Here is a 16646-nt window from a genome sequence, read left to right on the forward strand (position 1 = left end):
ATCACAAGGGAAAGGTTTGAATCAATGAGCAATCAGACAAGGAAAACCAATACGAAAAAGACTTTACGGTCTAATAAAATAGCGAGGACAACGACCAATAAATGAACAGTGGGACCGAATGGGAACAAAATTGAGCCCAAGTGGGACCATCCCACCTTTTTCAATGCAATGTTTGTTGTCTACTAATTTGAATGCATGTCACTGTAAAAGGCAACTGTTATTCTGGACAACAATGCAAGTTTCGTTTATTACAAGTCATAGTGCGAGTTCCGGATCGTAAAAGCGGTATTACATCCGCACACTAATTAAAACGTTTAAAGGAAATAGTATCTACCATTATGTGAGTACATGAAGAAATGTCGACAATACTGCATATACACATAAGACTGTAAATATTTTACAATACATTTGCGATATAATAAAATGTATTATATGCTATTGTTCGCACATAAAAATATGATAAATAAGTAAAAATAATGCAGATATATCAGTAAGGTGAAGGTAAGGATGCCAAACGTTTAACTTCTTCTTCTACATAACCGATGTACTGCAGCTTGTTGATTTCATAAACTTGCATGCAAACGTACTTCATACGCATTTCATCCTAAATTACGTAAACATTGTAATATTTACGTTTATAATGTCTCATCTTTCATATGACATAAAACACTATTTGGAAACAATTCTGTTTGCGTTTTAATATATTCATTTTTATACTGGTAAATTTCTGAAATGTCAAACATTATATTTCCACCTGAACAACGTATTTATTCTACTTCATTGAACATTATAATTCAAAAATAAAATTTAATTTTTGTACTCACATTGTAAATTTCTTGCTTCGCTCGGAGACGAAAAATGAAACTTTTCAACAAAACATTATCAAATACAGCATCGTAACTGTCCACATCCTAAATAAAATAATTCGAAAGAAAAAAAAACAGAAAAAACTATACTGTAATGTAGCAGAATATCAAGTGAAATTATTTTTAAATATTAAAATGATACCTGTTCCCTAAGATTGACCAAACGATCCACGTCGCAGTTCAAAAGCTTCTCTGCGGTATCTTGAAACAATGTTGTCATCACTGAACCGCTAAAATCACCCACGCGAATCTAAATGACAATTACAATCCCAATTATGAACAATTCAAACCAAATCAAATCACAAAAATTAAAAATTAGCAATTTAATTACGTACAGACAGAAGCAAACGCCATTTGAAACTTGGAAAATCTTTGTTGCATTTTTCACAACGATACAGACCTGTGTTCAGGTCGGCAATCTTTTTGTTACAATCTGGTGATGGACAAGCCTAACAGAACAAAATATAATATATTTGAAAACTTTTTAAAGTGTATTTTTATTTTCAATTACCGGATACATGCAATTCTCACGACTGATGTACATCACGCTACCACTGACGTTGAAATATTCAGCATTATCGCCGACAGCTTCAGTTTTACGATTCGGATCGGCCAACGCAACAGGAACCAAATTTTTATCTGTGAAACGTGATGTCAATAAATAAAAGAAAAAAAAGCAAACACAACACAAAAAAATGTAATAATTTCAATTTACAAAGGTTGCTGCTTGAAGACGAGTCGCCGCTAAATGTGGATAAATTCTGACCAATTTCAAGTGCATCTTGTCTTTCGAACCAGCCACGAAGTTTGTGAGCTTCAGGTATATCAGGATCAACGTGTATCTGTCCATCTCCAACAGTACTCAACGATACACCGCCTTCACAAAATAAAAAACCCCACATATATATATATATATATATATATATCAAAGCAAAACAACAATAACAAACCTCCAAAATCGGATATTCTTACACCTTTCACAGCTATGATCGGATGACCGTGTTGTTTGAAATTCTCGGCCTGAAATATAAACAGAGTAAACAAAATGTTTATTTATTTGAAAAGCAAAACCAACAACAAAACCTCATTTCCCCACAATGTCAACGTGATAGCTGTTTTCGTATCGTCAATCAAGAAAAGATCTCGTTTCAACAGTTCTCGTTGACTAGCCCTTGCCACTTTGTGCTCCAATTCGCCAATTTTCTCCACAACTCCCAGTATGTCTGAAAGTTAATTTCACAATTTGCAATCCATATATACATATATATCTGATTCGCATAATTAAAATTGAAATTGAAATTCCAAAAGTCTCTCACCGATTAGCTGTTTCCTGTTCGTCCGCGGAATTTCGTCGAATTTCACAAAACGAAATGACAATAACGGCAATTTATGAACATTTTCATCTTTGCACGGTTCAACCTGAGTTTCAGAGGAAAATGCCAACTCATAATCGTTGTCTATTGACGTGAACTGTCTGTTCGCCACTTTGATAATACCACCACGGATTAGATAAACCTGAACATCACAACAACAACAACAACAACAACAACAAAATTGTACATACAAATAAATATATCAATTTGACGAATACCTGTTTTGGTTGGAGAACACTGAAAAGACGATCACATTCTTGATTAAACGCAGTCGCTCGAATCTCACCGCTTTCATCCATCAAATCAACGCTGAACAATTTACCATCTCCACGTTTGTTGCTCCAATTTCTAATGTCCGTTTTTCTAGTCACCCGAGCTCGAATACACCATCTAAAATCACACTCAAATTTGCATAATTTGCAGAAAGCGAACAAAAAAAGAAACAGAATTGAAAATCTTACTTGCTCTGATAAGGAGAGAGACTGATAATTGGAAAAATAATTCTCTGCTGTTCGCCTTGAGGAGCTATTGATGAATTATCCGATTTCGACGCTAACGATGCAGTACGAGTGGAAGAATTATGCGATTTTGTCACTGACGATGCCGTAAGAGTCGAAGAATTATCGGATTTCGTCGCTGACGATGCCGTAAGAGACGAAGAATTCTTTGTAATTTCGCACTCTTCTGAAACGGTCGACTTCACTGAAATATACATATATATATATGCAAAAATAAACACAACTTTACAATTCAAATGCGTCGATAAACCTGGATCTCCTTGAAAAAACATAGACATCTTGGGTCCATTCTTCGGTTCACCAAGTACTTTACCGACAATACGACCAGGAACTAGGACTTCAAAATCGACCAAAACGACAAATTTCTTACTAAAATGCCAACAGTATTTAACAATTGTACTGAAAATGAAAAAAAAACAGTTTCACATCATTAGTAGGCATGCATAAAATTTAATCACAAAAACAAACAGAATCTAAGATTTTTATTCAACTCCCGTACGAAACTTTATCAATTAACGTAAAATGATAGTCAACACTGCCAATAATTAATTTTTGTAAAAATCAGAAAAAAATACATCACCTTTGAATTTGATTTGATATATAATGGTTCACTTTGATAACTGCCAAATTATCTAAAGTGCCATTTTCAATCAGTTCGTTTCTTTGGGTTGCCAGCATACAAGCTAAAATATATTTTAAAATAAAAATTTTAATTCCTCAGTTTCTGCCTGTAGATTAGGTTTTAATTATATTGCAAAATTACTTCCAGATGATTCATGCCCATCGGATAAATGCAGCCGATATCTTGTAGTTTGATTTGTATGTGGATCGCTTATCTTTTTATATTGCTAAATTTTCAATCGCTTTTGCACAAACGTATAATGTAACTATATAAACTAAAAACTTACAACCATCTGAACTACCAGTGGGCATTTGGCCACTTGATTCAGCATACCCTAATAAAAAACATAGTTTAACAATAAGCTTTCATAAAGTTCGATAATTTACTTCAACTGCATTTTCAGAAAGTTGCGGTATAACAGCAGCCATGCTAAACACCTAAAAGAATTCATTTGTTGCTTTTTAATTCATCAAAAAGAGCAAACTTTATTATTAAAAATTTATTGAATCAATTTTGTTACTTAAAAAATTCATTTAAAACAGGTCAAATGAACGCGAGAGATTAAATCATTAGCTTAGATAACCTCATTTTAAAAGGATCAAAATCTTAATCATACAATAAAATAGACACATTCCAAAACTTAAAAAGTGCAAATTAACATCAGGAAATAACATTTGTCTACTAACAAAACGAACAATTCTTGACAATTTTCATTGTTCATCGAATAAAATTTGTCAAACTCGAAGTTCAAGTTCGAATTTTTCACACAACATGATAACGAAGCAGTGTGATTAATTTATAAATAATGAACGCTAAATAATTAAAATAAAAATGCGACAATAATCGATCACTGTTTCAAAGTAAACTTTTACATTACGCAAGTTTCAAAACGTTACAGTGGTGATAGTGGACACATTCTTACTGTAACGATGCGTATGCTTAACCGGAATAAAACATAATATTTAATAATTTATTTACAAGTATTTAAATTTTCACTTTTTACAGAACTTCTCACTTTCAGAACGAATTTTAAACATAGCCAAAATAAAGTACCATTTACAGAAAGACTAATAATGAAATTCAGGTAACAAAAGTTAGTGACATTTGAATAGACGAAGTTCTAACATAAAATTTTATGCTTCATAATAATTCAGTTTCCGTTTCATATGCAGAATTTTACAAAAACATGTAGCGCGATCGACAGCATTTAAGAAAACGAGGTTGTCCCAAATTCAGAAGTATAGATGTTACGCCAGATATGAACAATTTACAAAAGTTAATATTTGGCCACCTTTTTGGCAAAAGTTAATATTTGGTGGCTACGGTTTGACAAATTTTGATAATGATCCGATTTTAGAGAAAAAAAAATAAAGAAAGTTTTAACTTTGGAAAATTTACACTATGATTTGTTTTCTTCTAATTCATTTTTATCCAATAGCTTACTGAACTCAACTATTATTATTTATTGCACCGTCAAGTTGGCTATATTACAATTTCAGTTCTACAGCACATATGGATATTCAAAGTTAAAGAATATAATACTAGACACAGCTGGTTCTGCTAGAGAGTTCTTCACAGGAAGAAACCATGGAATAACTTTGACTTTATGGATGAACGATATGTTGAAATGATGATTGTATTTATTTATTACGGAATCACACTGCAAATTGTTTAATTATCAATAATCAGTAGCGTCAACAAATAGCAGTTTCACTCGATCAACACAGACGGTCTTCCGGCTTCAAATAGTAATAAAAGAATTCGACATCGTGCTTCAGTTTGGTATCATTAAGCGTTGTCATGGCATAAAAGAACTGCTTCCTTCAAAGTCAAAAGTTCTCTCCGGAGCAAATATGAGAGGTGAAAAGTCGGCGGAACAGGTGGCGAGTAGTATAATTACACATCATTACACTTACGAGGAATCATCATTATCATTACATCAACATTATTCTACATCAGAGCAACGCTTCTTGGAGTTTAGGAACGAACCACTTGTTTGTTACTAAAGTTCGGGCAAGAGAACTAATAATCACTTTGAACCGAAAAAGATTCACAGTTCATCGCTGCAACACTTCGGTAATGAATCCGCCATAGCGATCCGTAAACTAATTCTGATTGGGTGAGGTACCACACCTAAAACCAACAAGAAAAAGTAAACTCTCCTTCAACAGTATATTTTGTACCAAAATCTGACGATTCCCTTCACAAGAAAATACTGTCGTTAAATTAATATAAAATGAAGATTTGTAGGCAATCGCCCTGTATGAAATTGATAACGACCAATTTTTTGTGGCTTCTTCGCCTTAGTGCCTAGTGATGGTCGCGGACAGCATCAGCAATGCCAGTTCGTTCTCCCTTCCCCGCTTCGCGACTACAAGACATCAGCACAAGTACAATTTCTTTATTCAGCAAATAAGCACAAGATAAAAATACAATAAACACAATATACGAACAATACAGCACAACACGAAAAATAATAATGAAATAATGTCAGCTCAGGAAAGTCGCGTCCATAACACTGGCGGACTGCGACGCTGAATCTGCGATTAGTAAAACAGCTACGCCACACCTGCTTCGCAGAATAATTTCCATTATCCTTCAATGCGCCCTTCGCATCAGTCCTAGTGTAGGGATGTTGAGGTGAGCCTGGTGTCGATTTTTGCCAAGAGCGCAGTTGTTTGCCAAGCTTGATACAATTTTGTCATAAGTTTCCATTGGGACGGCAGTGATTCATGAAAAGAAATTATCAGATCTGTTGGCCATTTCCTTTACGTTGGCAAAATTTCCATTTCAATTATCATTTCCATGTTCACAAGTAGACAACACAAAAATTGGTTACGGAGAAACCATGCATTCTGGTCGATAGCATTGCCACAACTTTAGTTCATCACGAAACATCTGGAACGACTTCACGTTGCCAACTGCCCATGCAGTAGTGATTACAAGAAAGTGTTACATTTTAGATATGCCAAAACGTTACAACAGGCGTCATTTAAGGTTTTTGTACGATGAATCTTGAACGAGTTCCACTAATTCATCAACCTCATTAGCGACTAATTCTAAAAAGGATGAGATGACGTGGCAAAAGTTTGTCAAAAACACTACAATTTGAACTTATACCTGTGAAATCCCAGTTCACGGGTTTTGCTTATAAAAGGGCAGTAGTTTAATCGCAACAATGCCAACAAACCAATTAATTATTCTTCTTTACTACATATTCATACCAACTTTCCATATTAATCATTCCACATCACCACGCCAGTTCTATTACTACTGTATTTCTACAGTATTTATTGATTTTCAAGGTGAAATACTCAGCAGTCTTCCTTCACCTGAACATAATAATAAATTAATTATAATTTACTGATTTCACAAGATGAATAATTTATTATCAGAAAAATTATTTTTAATATTGCAATAACAGTTAAAACAGAGCTTTTGAAATAATTATGTTGTAAACGACAAAACAGAGGATTTTGTAGTTGACGTGTTGGAACCTGAATGTCATTACAGTAAGACTGAAGAAGAAGGAGAGAGAAAGAGGGGAAGTTTGATTGATTGATGGAAGTTTGGAGAACTGACGTATTAAAATGCGTGTGACTGTTGCTTAACTTGTGCATTTGTGACTCTTAACGGATACGATTTAGTTATTGGTTGACTTTGTTCATATGGCCAGAATAAAGTTGTGTCATCACTCAGTTGTGCTTCTTATTTCCCGAACGCAACGTGAAAGTGGTGTTGACGCGACAGAAGTTGGATAGTCGATATTGAACTTGACTTTCTACCTAGACAAAAATGGTCACAAAGAACCCGACTATCAGATCAAGTGTAGCCAGAATTATTTGACGCGGCTGCTACATGTTTTGGTACCACGAGTCTGGAACACACCGACGGATTTCGCAGACGGGACAGTCTCTGAGAAGCAGAACCTCATTGACTGAAGAAGTCGAGATTTCTGAACGGCTTCTCTGCAAAAATTAAATGGTGAATGTGAAACTGTTCAGATCGATACTTGAGATGGACAAATTGCTTCATTATTCCTCAATTGCGTTGGCTGACATCAGCCATTGACGATCTGAAAGATACTTTGGATAGTAAAAAAGAGCGCAGACAGATCTGCTTGGTGAAAATCTCTGACCGATGGTCGACATCAGCGAAGCAATGGAAAATATTGACGATTTTTTCGACGAACGACAAACACTCAGTTCAAAGATACTGGAACCCTGATGCAGAACGTGCAAATGGATCCAGTAACAGGGGAACATCTGATCCACTCAACCAGAACAAATTCCTCAATGTGCGACTTCCAAAGCTGGAAATAAAGAAGTTTGATGGAAATTTTCGTGATTGTTAAGGATTTCAGGACGAGTTTAGAACTTCGATACATGCCAACACGACGCCAACATGATCCAGAACTTCAGCTATCTCTGATCACTCCTCACTGGAAACGTTGCTCCACCAATAGCAGGTCGTTCTTTGACGAACAAATGGCGAAGCCGCGATGCCCGCCCGCATATGATGAATTAGAAAACAAGAAGTAATAATTGAAGAGCATATGAAAGAACAGTAAAAGCTGTCAGTGGTTACCACTGGATGGAACTTATTGCGTCTTCGACAATTGATAAATCAAATGGAATTACATGTGCGCGTCCTCGAAGCATTAGGAACATTCCTAGAGACATATCAAGCGCGATGATTGGACGATTGCAATGCTTACATTGCCATCAAGTTTTGGAAAGAAATACTACGAGCAGTTGTCACAAATGTGACTGCCTGAGGATGAAGAAATCATTATCGAAGAACACATAAAACAATGAAACGTAATAATCCAAAAGTGGCTTCTAATACTCGAATATATTTGTCGCTTCGTCTGCGGAATTATATTTATTAGCATTCGAATGTGAAGATTATTGTTCTTTAATGAGCTTGTTATTGCCGATACATTGTATTCATTTTTCATCTGATACTTAATGATTTCTTTGATATTTGTGTATTTTCTCAATAAATGAAAAGTTATTCTTTTGATGATGGTTAAATTTTTTTTGTTGTTTTCGAATTCACTTGTTATCAGTATCAAGTACTATAAAATAAAATTCGAGAAAAAGTATACAATGACTAATTTGCGCAGCTGTCTGTAAGAAGGGTAAATTTCTATAATCCCGCATTCTATTTTTCAGTTCACTCCATAATATCGTTCTTGTTTGTGTTCGATGGCAATTCACCTGTAAGTAATTTACATTAAAATTAAATTAGTACTTATTTGAAAATTATAAAAGATAATACAAACTGAATATAGAAAAAGTCAAACATAATGTTATAGTGGAGGATTAGACTGGATAAAATTTAAAGTAACTGTAATGAAAATTTAAAATTATGAAAAAGTATGCAAAATTATACAAATTGTAATTGAATTACAATCGTACTTGGTTAGGTGCACATTGGATAAGTGCATCGTTTTGCTGCGTTTCACTGGATTTAGTGTTCGCAATATATAGTCCTAAAGTGCACAGTAGGCGCGTTTCCGGCCGCTTTACGTTTATCATCCGCCATAACAACTATTGATAGTTGGCAAAGTTTATTGTTCGCTATATCAAAATAAGGAATCAGCACTGTTGGAGATCCATAAAATATATTTAAAAAAGAAATAATTATACTAAAATCACACTGAACCAGTGTAAAAATAACAGCAATGAAAATATGAAACCTCATAAGAGTACGATGCATCTGGAAAAAAAAGTCTCTATGAAGATTAAATCCTCTGAATTGTAGTTGTCAGTGATAGCACGGACGCAGTACACTGCTGAATCCAGGTTTCCGCAATAATTTTCATCCATTTAAATAACTTTTTTTCTTCAATTACTGGGGCATTTTGAACAACTTTAAATTAATACTAAAATGTTTAAATTTAGGAAATATAGTTTATAAAATAATATTTTTATCACAAGTGTGATTACTGATGGCAATTTGAAAATTTTAGCTTGAAATTATTTTTGAAATATTGTGCTGTCAAATTCCTTCAACTGTTTTTTGAAAGTTGTAACACGTTTCACTTGTTGTTCTAATACTTCGTTGGCTGGTTTACGCCACTGATTATATTCTAATCCAAGCATACCGCCGATCACTTCCTATGACAAATTAGCCATATGAATATGAAAGAGCGAAATTATGTTTAAAAGAAAAAGTATGCCAATATAGTGATGTTGTTTACCTGGCCAAACCACGATGGAACCAGCGATTCATTTTCTATGATGTGCGCCATGCCTCCTTCCAAACCAAAGTAAACTACAAAGTAAGAAAATCCAGCTGGAATCTGTAATTTTTAAAATCATTAAAATCAAATAAAAAAGCAAAGAACAAATAAAATTACCACTCTTTTAACATCTCTTTCCTTCATATCAATCAACACCGCATTATCTCTGGAGCTATCCTCACATTCCATTATTGCTTGCTTCGTATTGATTAAAAAATTCGTTGTATTAGAAGAAAAAAAACATAATAATAAAGCAAAATACTTTGAAATACATCGGTGCACATTCGAAGATCTTTTTACTGACAGGTATGCATTCCAGAAAACAATGAGGCATGTGTTTGACATTTTTGGCAGTTTCGAAAAAGATACAACACAAACTTTGTGTACGAAACATTGCCACCAATTTTTCACGCCAAAACTAACAAACAAACAAACAAACAGTTGCAATAAAAATTATTAAAATGAAAAAAATTTAAAAGTTGGTAACATATGTATATATATATCTGCTTACTTTGATTTCATCCAACACATCTTCGTCCATTTGTGCACAACTGGAAACGTGATTCAACGGTGCAATCAGGCAATGATTGCGGACGAGGGGTTTGTTTTTCGGCAAAGCCAAATAAGTCTGCAGCAATTTGCATGAATCAGTGAAGTATTATAACGTTGAGAATTTGTTAATTCATAATTCTACGAGTGGAAAAGAAAAGGAAAAGCAAACCTGATTGCCAAATGCAATTACAAAATGCCTGTCCAATTTCCCTTCGACGCATCTTACGCAAGTGTCCAATTTCTGTTCCTGGCGTCGAAAATCTTGAGAAGAAAAAATTAATTAACATTTTATTCAACACTTTCAGTATTACAATGACTAAGTTTGAAAAAAAAATTGTTGCACGTATTTATTATTATTATTATTAGATTTCTTTTTGATATTCAACTTTTTTCCTGATCAATAATGATTGCAAAATCAATTTTATACATTTGCAAGTACAATCAATCAATTTCATAATAATAATAATAATAATTACTTCAGTTTGGTCACAACAGTGAAACACATAAGCACATTCAACTAATTGCGCACAAATTTGAAAAAGCCTGTTTTGCATTAAAAATCACCGCTGTCAAAAGTTATCTCATTCAAAAATCAAAAACACTACCCAAATGATGGATGATCAACGTGCTTACGTGCGCTTTTGGCGTCAATAACAATCGCCGAAAGCTCATCCATCCGTGATAGGAAAAATTATTTAAAAGAAAAAAAAGAACAAATATGACAAAAAAGCTGTACAAAAATTTCATCTCTGCTTCAACTAGGAAAATTGCATGCATAAAAGAAGAAGAGCATCGGTTCTTCTTGGAAAATTAATCACAAATATTTTTGCGGGTCAATAATTTGTCTTATCTTCACAATTATCATCAAACGGTGACAAATGTTGCAGGCAATAATTCACACTGTTGAACTAACTGTTCGCTTGATTTAGAAAATTATGAATTATTATCAACTGACGACGTCAAATAATAATCTTTCTTTATAGATGGACAATTTCCTCGTGCGCAATTTGTCCAAATGTCGTGCAAAATTTATAACCGAAGCTGTTTGTTCTTGTTTTTCCAATTATCGACCAATTATGAATATTTTCCCTTCAAGCAGCCTCAATTTCAACAGCACAAATATCACGTCACATTATCATAATAACAAAAAAAATAAGCAAGAATTTCAGCAATATTCGTCGTCTGGTTGCTTTCTCGAATCTCATCAATATCAATAATTGTGCACTGCATTCACTTCATCAACTGCAGCATACGGTCCAATAAATAATGTTTTGATTGATTCCATAAGAGAAGTCATTTCAAGAATGCTGACACAAACAACAACAACACAGAAAAAAGATATTCTATACAAGAAACTACAACTAAAGCTAGGAATAAGATTTTTCACAATTGAATAAGTAAAAAAAATGTCTTCTTTTCTACACATCTAATTAATGATAATCGACACATGTAAGCATAAGAGAAAACAATCTTCAATTGTAAAAATCTCAACAACCTGAGCACCTTCAATAAGAAAGCCTATTTATCAAACTGATGCTAAATTCATCCATCAAATCGTTAACAACTTTTACAAAACAACAAACAACTGTTTTTAAAGTATTCAATGCAAATTGATACAAAATTTGTGAACACGAAAAAGGAAACAAGGCAAAAATTACGTGAACAATAAATAAATTCATCTTCCATGCAGTAGTACAATTTTCAATTAGAAAAATACTTATATATTCTTTCATTTTTATATACAAATAATCGACAATAATTTTAACAAAAGTTGCATAGTTGGATAATTTATTTTCTAAATACTGCTTCTAAAAAAATTAATAAGCATAAAATTCATTACAACAAATAATAACAAAGGCATGCAAAAAAGAAGATAACAATCAGATAACTGATAATAATAATAATAGTTAAAGCATAATGAAAAACCGTTGCAGAACCAACCTTGCCTGTGGGTTGAATTGGCGTCGAGCCGGCGCCTGGACGACCATTATCATTAAGATTGGTGAACAAGGCGGCGCCGGCGGTAGTCGAAGCTGTCATGTGCCGGTGCAGCAGAAAAAGCCAAACTAGCCCCGGCACCGACCCTGCAGCTTTGCTTGGGGCGTGGCGGTGTCCCCGGACAAGATATTCCCAACCAGTAACCAGGTAAGGAGAAGAAGAATATGAATAGGAAGAATAAGACGTGGAAGAAGAAGAAGAAGAAGAAGAATCAAGCAAAACTAGCAACCATTAAGCGCAATGGACAGATGTGAAAATTTAAAACGCCACTCCACGGCGCCGGCCCATAGAAGCCATGATCGGTCCGCGAATACAACGGCTCGCTTTGCTAGCGCTCGTCTACGCCACTCCCACCACGTCCGAAAGCCGCATTCCTGATCGACAGCAAGATGTTTACTACGACATTTTCTACGATAGCAGTATGCAAAACTGAACCATTGAAAAAAACACCGAAATATTATATATATACTTTTTTTTTCAACAACAAACTGCTTAATTAATTAATTGAAATTCAGGTTGCCCAAGCGGTTGGAAAAGCAACGCGGTGCGTGATTTCATATTCGTCAGTCGACGAGCTAAGATGATCCCGGTGTCGAATCCAGAAGCTTGTCTCAGACATTGCTACATGAGAACTGATTGCAAATCGGCCAATTTGGTGAAGTCAAAATGGAAATTGGATAAACAAACCCTTGCCAAATTCAACTGCCATCTGAACGAACAAAGTCAATTCGACCGACCCGAGCTGCTCGTACCCCAAAAGGGCGTCATCTACTACGACAGTATCCACTGTACAACACCAGGTATTGGATAATATGCAAATTTTATTATTATTATTATTTGTGTAGTAGAATTTTTCTTATGCATTGCAGATGAGTCGATCTGATCGAACAACGGCAACGATCATCACCAGCTTTCAAACAATTTCATCCAATCTTGGTCGTAAACTAATGCTTATTATATAAAACATTTTTTCCCTTTCTCCCACTACTACGCTGTTCAGATCTCCTCCAAAGCAGAGTAAATAAGTTTTCATTCATTATTTTATATCCTATTTTCACATTACTTCCTTTTTGAATAAATTTTTCTTTCATATCGATTCTTAATCTAAACTTTAATTACAATTCATTTCAAAAAACAAGACCCAAACAAATTATAATTTTTCATATTTTACATATGTTTGTACAGAATTAAATAATTAACAAACAAAATTAAATAATGCAAAAATCTGAAACATCAAGTTTTCCAAAATTACGCAACAATCAAATGCCATTGAAAAAAGTTTAAATCGAATCAAAACAATTGTGTTATTTCAAAATAAAAAAGTTGACCAAAATTAATACCACCGAAACTGTAAAATTCAATCGCATTATTCACTTTCATTAGCTGTTGTTTCACGTTAATCAAAAATGTTCTGCTTGTTCATCGAAGAGAACAAACAAACAATCAATCAAGAAAAAGATTTGCTGATTTACTTGTGAAACTTTTCATTTTCGTCAAATTTCAACTCTCAATTTTTGAATCTGAAGTACTGAATTAGACATATCAATTGTTATCAACCAAATTCAACATTCTAATTATTCAGTAAATTCATAAATCGCATAATGCGAAAAATTCACTGCTTATTTATAAAGCAGAATAAACTACTAGTGGAAAAAAGAAACCGTATAACTTAAAATTACTTTTATGACAAATAACAACTTCTCAACAAGATATGATAGAAAACAATCTCCTATAAGAAAAATATCAGTTCTACTGAAAACTTATAATTTACTTCTGCAAGATTAAATTATTTTTACAAAATAGAAAAAGATAAAATTGCTAACCTCTTATTTGTTCAGCTCGTATTTTCTCCGCCTGCTTGCTTGAACCAGATTTCTGCATCCTACTCAAAACCATATCATCTACTGTCCAATCTTCTGTATGTTTTTCGGATATACTCTTAAATTTACAAAACAAAACATAAATTATTCAAAATAAGCATATTACATTCTATTCATTACATTTCCAATAATCAATCATAGGATTCACTGAATTAAAATTGAAATTAAAAATAACAGAAATTTCGAATTTTCAATTCAATTTCAGTACGTTGTAGAGAATGAAAATACAGTTACATTTAAATTTTTAACAAAAATTTCCTTTTTATTAAATAATTATTTATATCACAACTACTAAATCATATTAGAATACATACAATTTTATAATTTTACCGTCGTAAAAATTAAAAAAAAACAAAAAATTCACGAAATTCATCTTCTATGTAGAAAAACTTAAAATTATTATCAATCAGTTAATTTTTTAAATCTTAAATTAAGATAAAAAAGAATTACAAACTGAACAATAAGATAATTATTACCTTGGTCGGGAAATGATAAACGTCAAAATCTTCGGAATCAGTCATCATCTTTTCTTTCTTCAACATATCCCGAACATTTAAATCTTTTTTCTCATTCTAATTAAAAAATTATTTTATAAAATGATGAAATGAAAAAACAAAACAAAGATATACATGCTTACATCTACTGAATCAACGAGGAAAGTGGTTCCTTTACGAATATTCATTTTGGTTAGTACAACTTCCTTCGATCCTGTTTCTTCAGAAGGTGTGGAATCGTTCGATTTAAAATGTTCAATTGCTTCTTTCAATGATTTAATCTGATTCTAAATTCAAGCGCTTCATTTTTACCATCCAAAAATTGAAATATTTTTTTCTCACTTGATCTCCCATCATTTCTGCACGAAACAATTTTGCTTTCAACTTATTCAACTCATCTCTTAATTTACCGTCCGTTCTTCTTCCAGTATGTGCATTTCTTTCTAAAAAAGTTTGTTTTTAATAAGCCAAAAAATATTTATTTTTAAGTGTATATATTTGATTGAACCAGAAGCTTCTAAATTTGATTCAGAAGATGCTGCATCTGCAGAACGCACGAAATCTTTTCCACGATGATCATATTCATTAACTAGCTTCCTAGCAAGCTTGGGTTGCAAAGGTTTCGCTCTGACTGTTTCAGAAGCTTAAGTTAAAACAATCATTTGTAAATCATCTGAACAGCAAAACAATCGCTTACCCCCAAAGTAGGAGCCGGAAACCTCACCCGAAATATTTTTCCCATACTAAAAACATTGGTCATTGTTAACGTGTCTTACAGAAAACTGAACTTTTACTCTGCAATCGCCATCATTCAGAAATTTCGGCTTCTTAAAGCTACTTTCTGAACAATTCTCTGGAGGAAGGCCATTACCTCCATCTTTCCAATATGGATTCAATTCCAAAGCAGCACGCTTTTCCTCCATATAAAACCAAAGAAACCAACATATAAACAGAATACTAAATATTACACAGCTTACCGCTTTATTTAATCTTTCTTTTCCTTGTTTTCGTAAATTACGGCGCACTTCTCCGCCAGTAAAAGCGCACAAGTAATCTATTGAATCATCAACAGAACTTGACTAAAAATAGATACAACAATAAATAAAAAAACAAATATAAAATAAACAGACTTTAAAATAAGATAATAATTCTGATAAACATGCTGTAATTAAAATAGATTTACATAGCAGATTCTTTAAATTTTCCTTACAAATAAGAATTTCCTTGATAGCACAAGTATTATTCTTTAACACAAACTCACTGAAACATTTCTAGAAGCTTCATCACGATTTCTGTCAGTCATTTTTTTCTTTGAACTTTTCCCTTCGAGTGTGCTAAAATAAAAAAAATAAACGAGCAACAAATAATTACAACCATCAAAAGCTTTTTACGGAGTTCATTTTATAACTGTAAACTAACAAATTTAATAAACAATTCAACAAAAAACAAAAACTGCATTCATTCAATTTCAAATTATACACTTACAATTCAATTTCATTTATAAGATTCAGAAATATATTTTACATTAGAATTTCATCACAAAAATAAAATTAAGTGAAATTATTTTTACTACAAATTCAAGTTTGAAAACATTCAAACAATCATTTTGAGAATATTGTACTATCGTATAAATGATAATTAAGAATTAATAAAGAAAATATTCTCTGGCACGTTTTTATAATATTTAGTAACTAACTACTGATGCAATTATTTGTAATTATATAATCCAAAATATTAAGCAATACAATTAACATTTTTCTGACGTAAGGACTTGACTCAAAAAAGTAAGACCTGGAGTAACATACTGCTAGAAATTAAACTATTTTTGCATTGTGATAATGCCTAATACTAAATGTAAACAATTTTAATGTAAAAATAAAATATTTGGGTTTATGACTGATAATCAGAACTGGATCGCAGGCGAAGCAGAGTAAAATTTACGGTTACAAAATTTCAAGTTTTAGCAAACTGTTTCTATTTAAAACAGCAACTCAATTCTAATTGAGTTGATAAGTCTTCTTTCGTTCGATTTTTATTCAAAATGTTTTATTATTCTCTTCTCAGCAGTTAGTATTCGATTGTCGCTTCAGTCG

General features: G+C 32.9%; 5 protein-coding genes across 5 annotated transcripts; 1 reads left to right on the plus strand and 4 right to left on the minus strand.

Annotated features, from left to right (window-relative positions):
* Positions 1-824: 824 nt before the first annotated feature.
* Positions 825-3807, minus strand: Tsp_07124a (replication protein ADNA-binding subunit; the record flags this gene model as incomplete). Its single annotated transcript, XM_003381380.1, has 9 exons — positions 3766-3807; positions 3666-3713; positions 2458-2640; positions 2183-2381; positions 1950-2089; positions 1817-1886; positions 1378-1505; positions 1202-1315; positions 825-911 (listed from the first exon to the last, which is right to left on the minus strand). Coding segments are annotated over exons 1-9 (1011 nt in total), but the record flags the coding sequence as incomplete, so codon positions are not given.
* A 1882-nt stretch (positions 3808-5689) lies between these two features.
* Positions 5690-6277, minus strand: Tsp_07123 (hypothetical protein). Its single transcript, XM_003381381.1, has 3 exons — positions 6227-6277; positions 5833-6065; positions 5690-5750 (listed from the first exon to the last, which is right to left on the minus strand). Exons 1-3 carry the CDS (start codon positions 6275-6277, stop codon positions 5690-5692), a joined length of 345 nt encoding a protein of 114 aa, XP_003381429.1.
* A 770-nt stretch (positions 6278-7047) lies between these two features.
* Tsp_07122 (hypothetical protein) lies at positions 7048-8188 on the plus strand. The gene is given in 5 exon segments (XM_003381382.1): positions 7048-7131; positions 7212-7290; positions 7384-7705; positions 7743-7916; positions 7930-8188. 5 exon segments carry the CDS (start codon positions 7048-7050, stop codon positions 8186-8188), a joined length of 918 nt encoding a protein of 305 aa, XP_003381430.1.
* Positions 8189-9363: 1175 nt separating this feature from the next.
* On the minus strand, positions 9364-10857 carry Tsp_07121 (conserved hypothetical protein). Its single transcript, XM_003381383.1, has 5 exons — positions 10815-10857; positions 10351-10442; positions 10141-10257; positions 9588-9689; positions 9364-9504 (listed from the first exon to the last, which is right to left on the minus strand). The coding sequence occupies exons 1-5, from the start codon at positions 10855-10857 to the stop codon at positions 9364-9366; spliced, it is 495 nt and encodes a 164-aa protein (XP_003381431.1).
* Positions 10858-12690: 1833 nt separating this feature from the next.
* Tsp_07120 (hypothetical protein) lies at positions 12691-15856 on the minus strand. The gene is made up of 11 exons (XM_003381384.1): positions 15815-15856; positions 15531-15632; positions 15348-15470; positions 15251-15296; positions 15062-15196; positions 14896-14996; positions 14697-14840; positions 14536-14631; positions 14003-14117; positions 12867-12965; positions 12691-12800 (listed from the first exon to the last, which is right to left on the minus strand). The coding sequence occupies exons 1-11, from the start codon at positions 15854-15856 to the stop codon at positions 12691-12693; spliced, it is 1113 nt and encodes a 370-aa protein (XP_003381432.1).
* Between the last annotated feature and the right edge of the window lie 790 nt (positions 15857-16646).

Source organism: Trichinella spiralis (genome assembly GCF_000181795.1).
Source record: "Trichinella spiralis strain ISS 195 chromosome Unknown Scfld1, whole genome shotgun sequence".
In the NCBI taxonomy this organism is placed as follows: Eukaryota; Metazoa; Nematoda; class Enoplea; order Trichinellida; family Trichinellidae; genus Trichinella; species Trichinella spiralis.

Excerpts from the sequence above, each read along its gene's own strand:
- Tsp_07120 (XM_003381384.1), bottom strand. The coding sequence starts at position 15,856 with ATGACTGACAGAAATCGTGATGAAGCTTCTAGAAATGTTTCA. Across the intron at positions 14,997-15,061 it reads ATCAAATTTAGAAGCTTCTG|AAAGAAATGCACATACTGGA; the intron begins GTTCAATCAAAT and ends AAACTTTTTTAG. Across the intron at positions 12,801-12,866 it reads GGCAGTTGAATTTGGCAAGG|CAATGTCTGAGACAAGCTTC; the intron begins GTTTGTTTATCC and ends GTTCTCATGTAG.
- Tsp_07123 (XM_003381381.1), bottom strand. The coding sequence starts at position 6,277 with ATGTTTCGTGATGAACTAAAGTTGTGGCAATGCTATCGACCAGAATGC. Across the intron at positions 6,066-6,226 it reads GCTATCGACCAGAATGCATG|CTTGGCAAACAACTGCGCTC; the intron begins GTTTCTCCGTAA and ends AATTGTATCAAG. Across the intron at positions 5,751-5,832 it reads TTTTCGTGTTGTGCTGTATT|TCGCGAAGCGGGGAAGGGAG; the intron begins GTTCGTATATTG and ends GATGTCTTGTAG.
- Tsp_07122 (XM_003381382.1), top strand. The coding sequence starts at position 7,048 with ATGGCCAGAATAAAGTTGTGTCATCACTCAGTTGTGCTTCTTATTTCC. Across the intron at positions 7,132-7,211 it reads GTGGTGTTGACGCGACAGAA|CCAGAATTATTTGACGCGGC; the intron begins GTTGGATAGTCG and ends GATCAAGTGTAG. Across the intron at positions 7,706-7,742 it reads CCAAAGCTGGAAATAAAGAA|GACGAGTTTAGAACTTCGAT; the intron begins GTTTGATGGAAA and ends TAAGGATTTCAG.
- Tsp_07121 (XM_003381383.1), bottom strand. The coding sequence starts at position 10,857 with ATGGATGAGCTTTCGGCGATTGTTATTGACGCCAAAAGCGCAC. Across the intron at positions 10,443-10,814 it reads TATTGACGCCAAAAGCGCAC|ATTTTCGACGCCAGGAACAG; the intron begins GTAAGCACGTTG and ends TTTCTTCTCAAG. Across the intron at positions 9,690-10,140 it reads ATGTGTTGGATGAAATCAAA|ATTCCAGCTGGATTTTCTTA; the intron begins GTAAGCAGATAT and ends TAAAAATTACAG.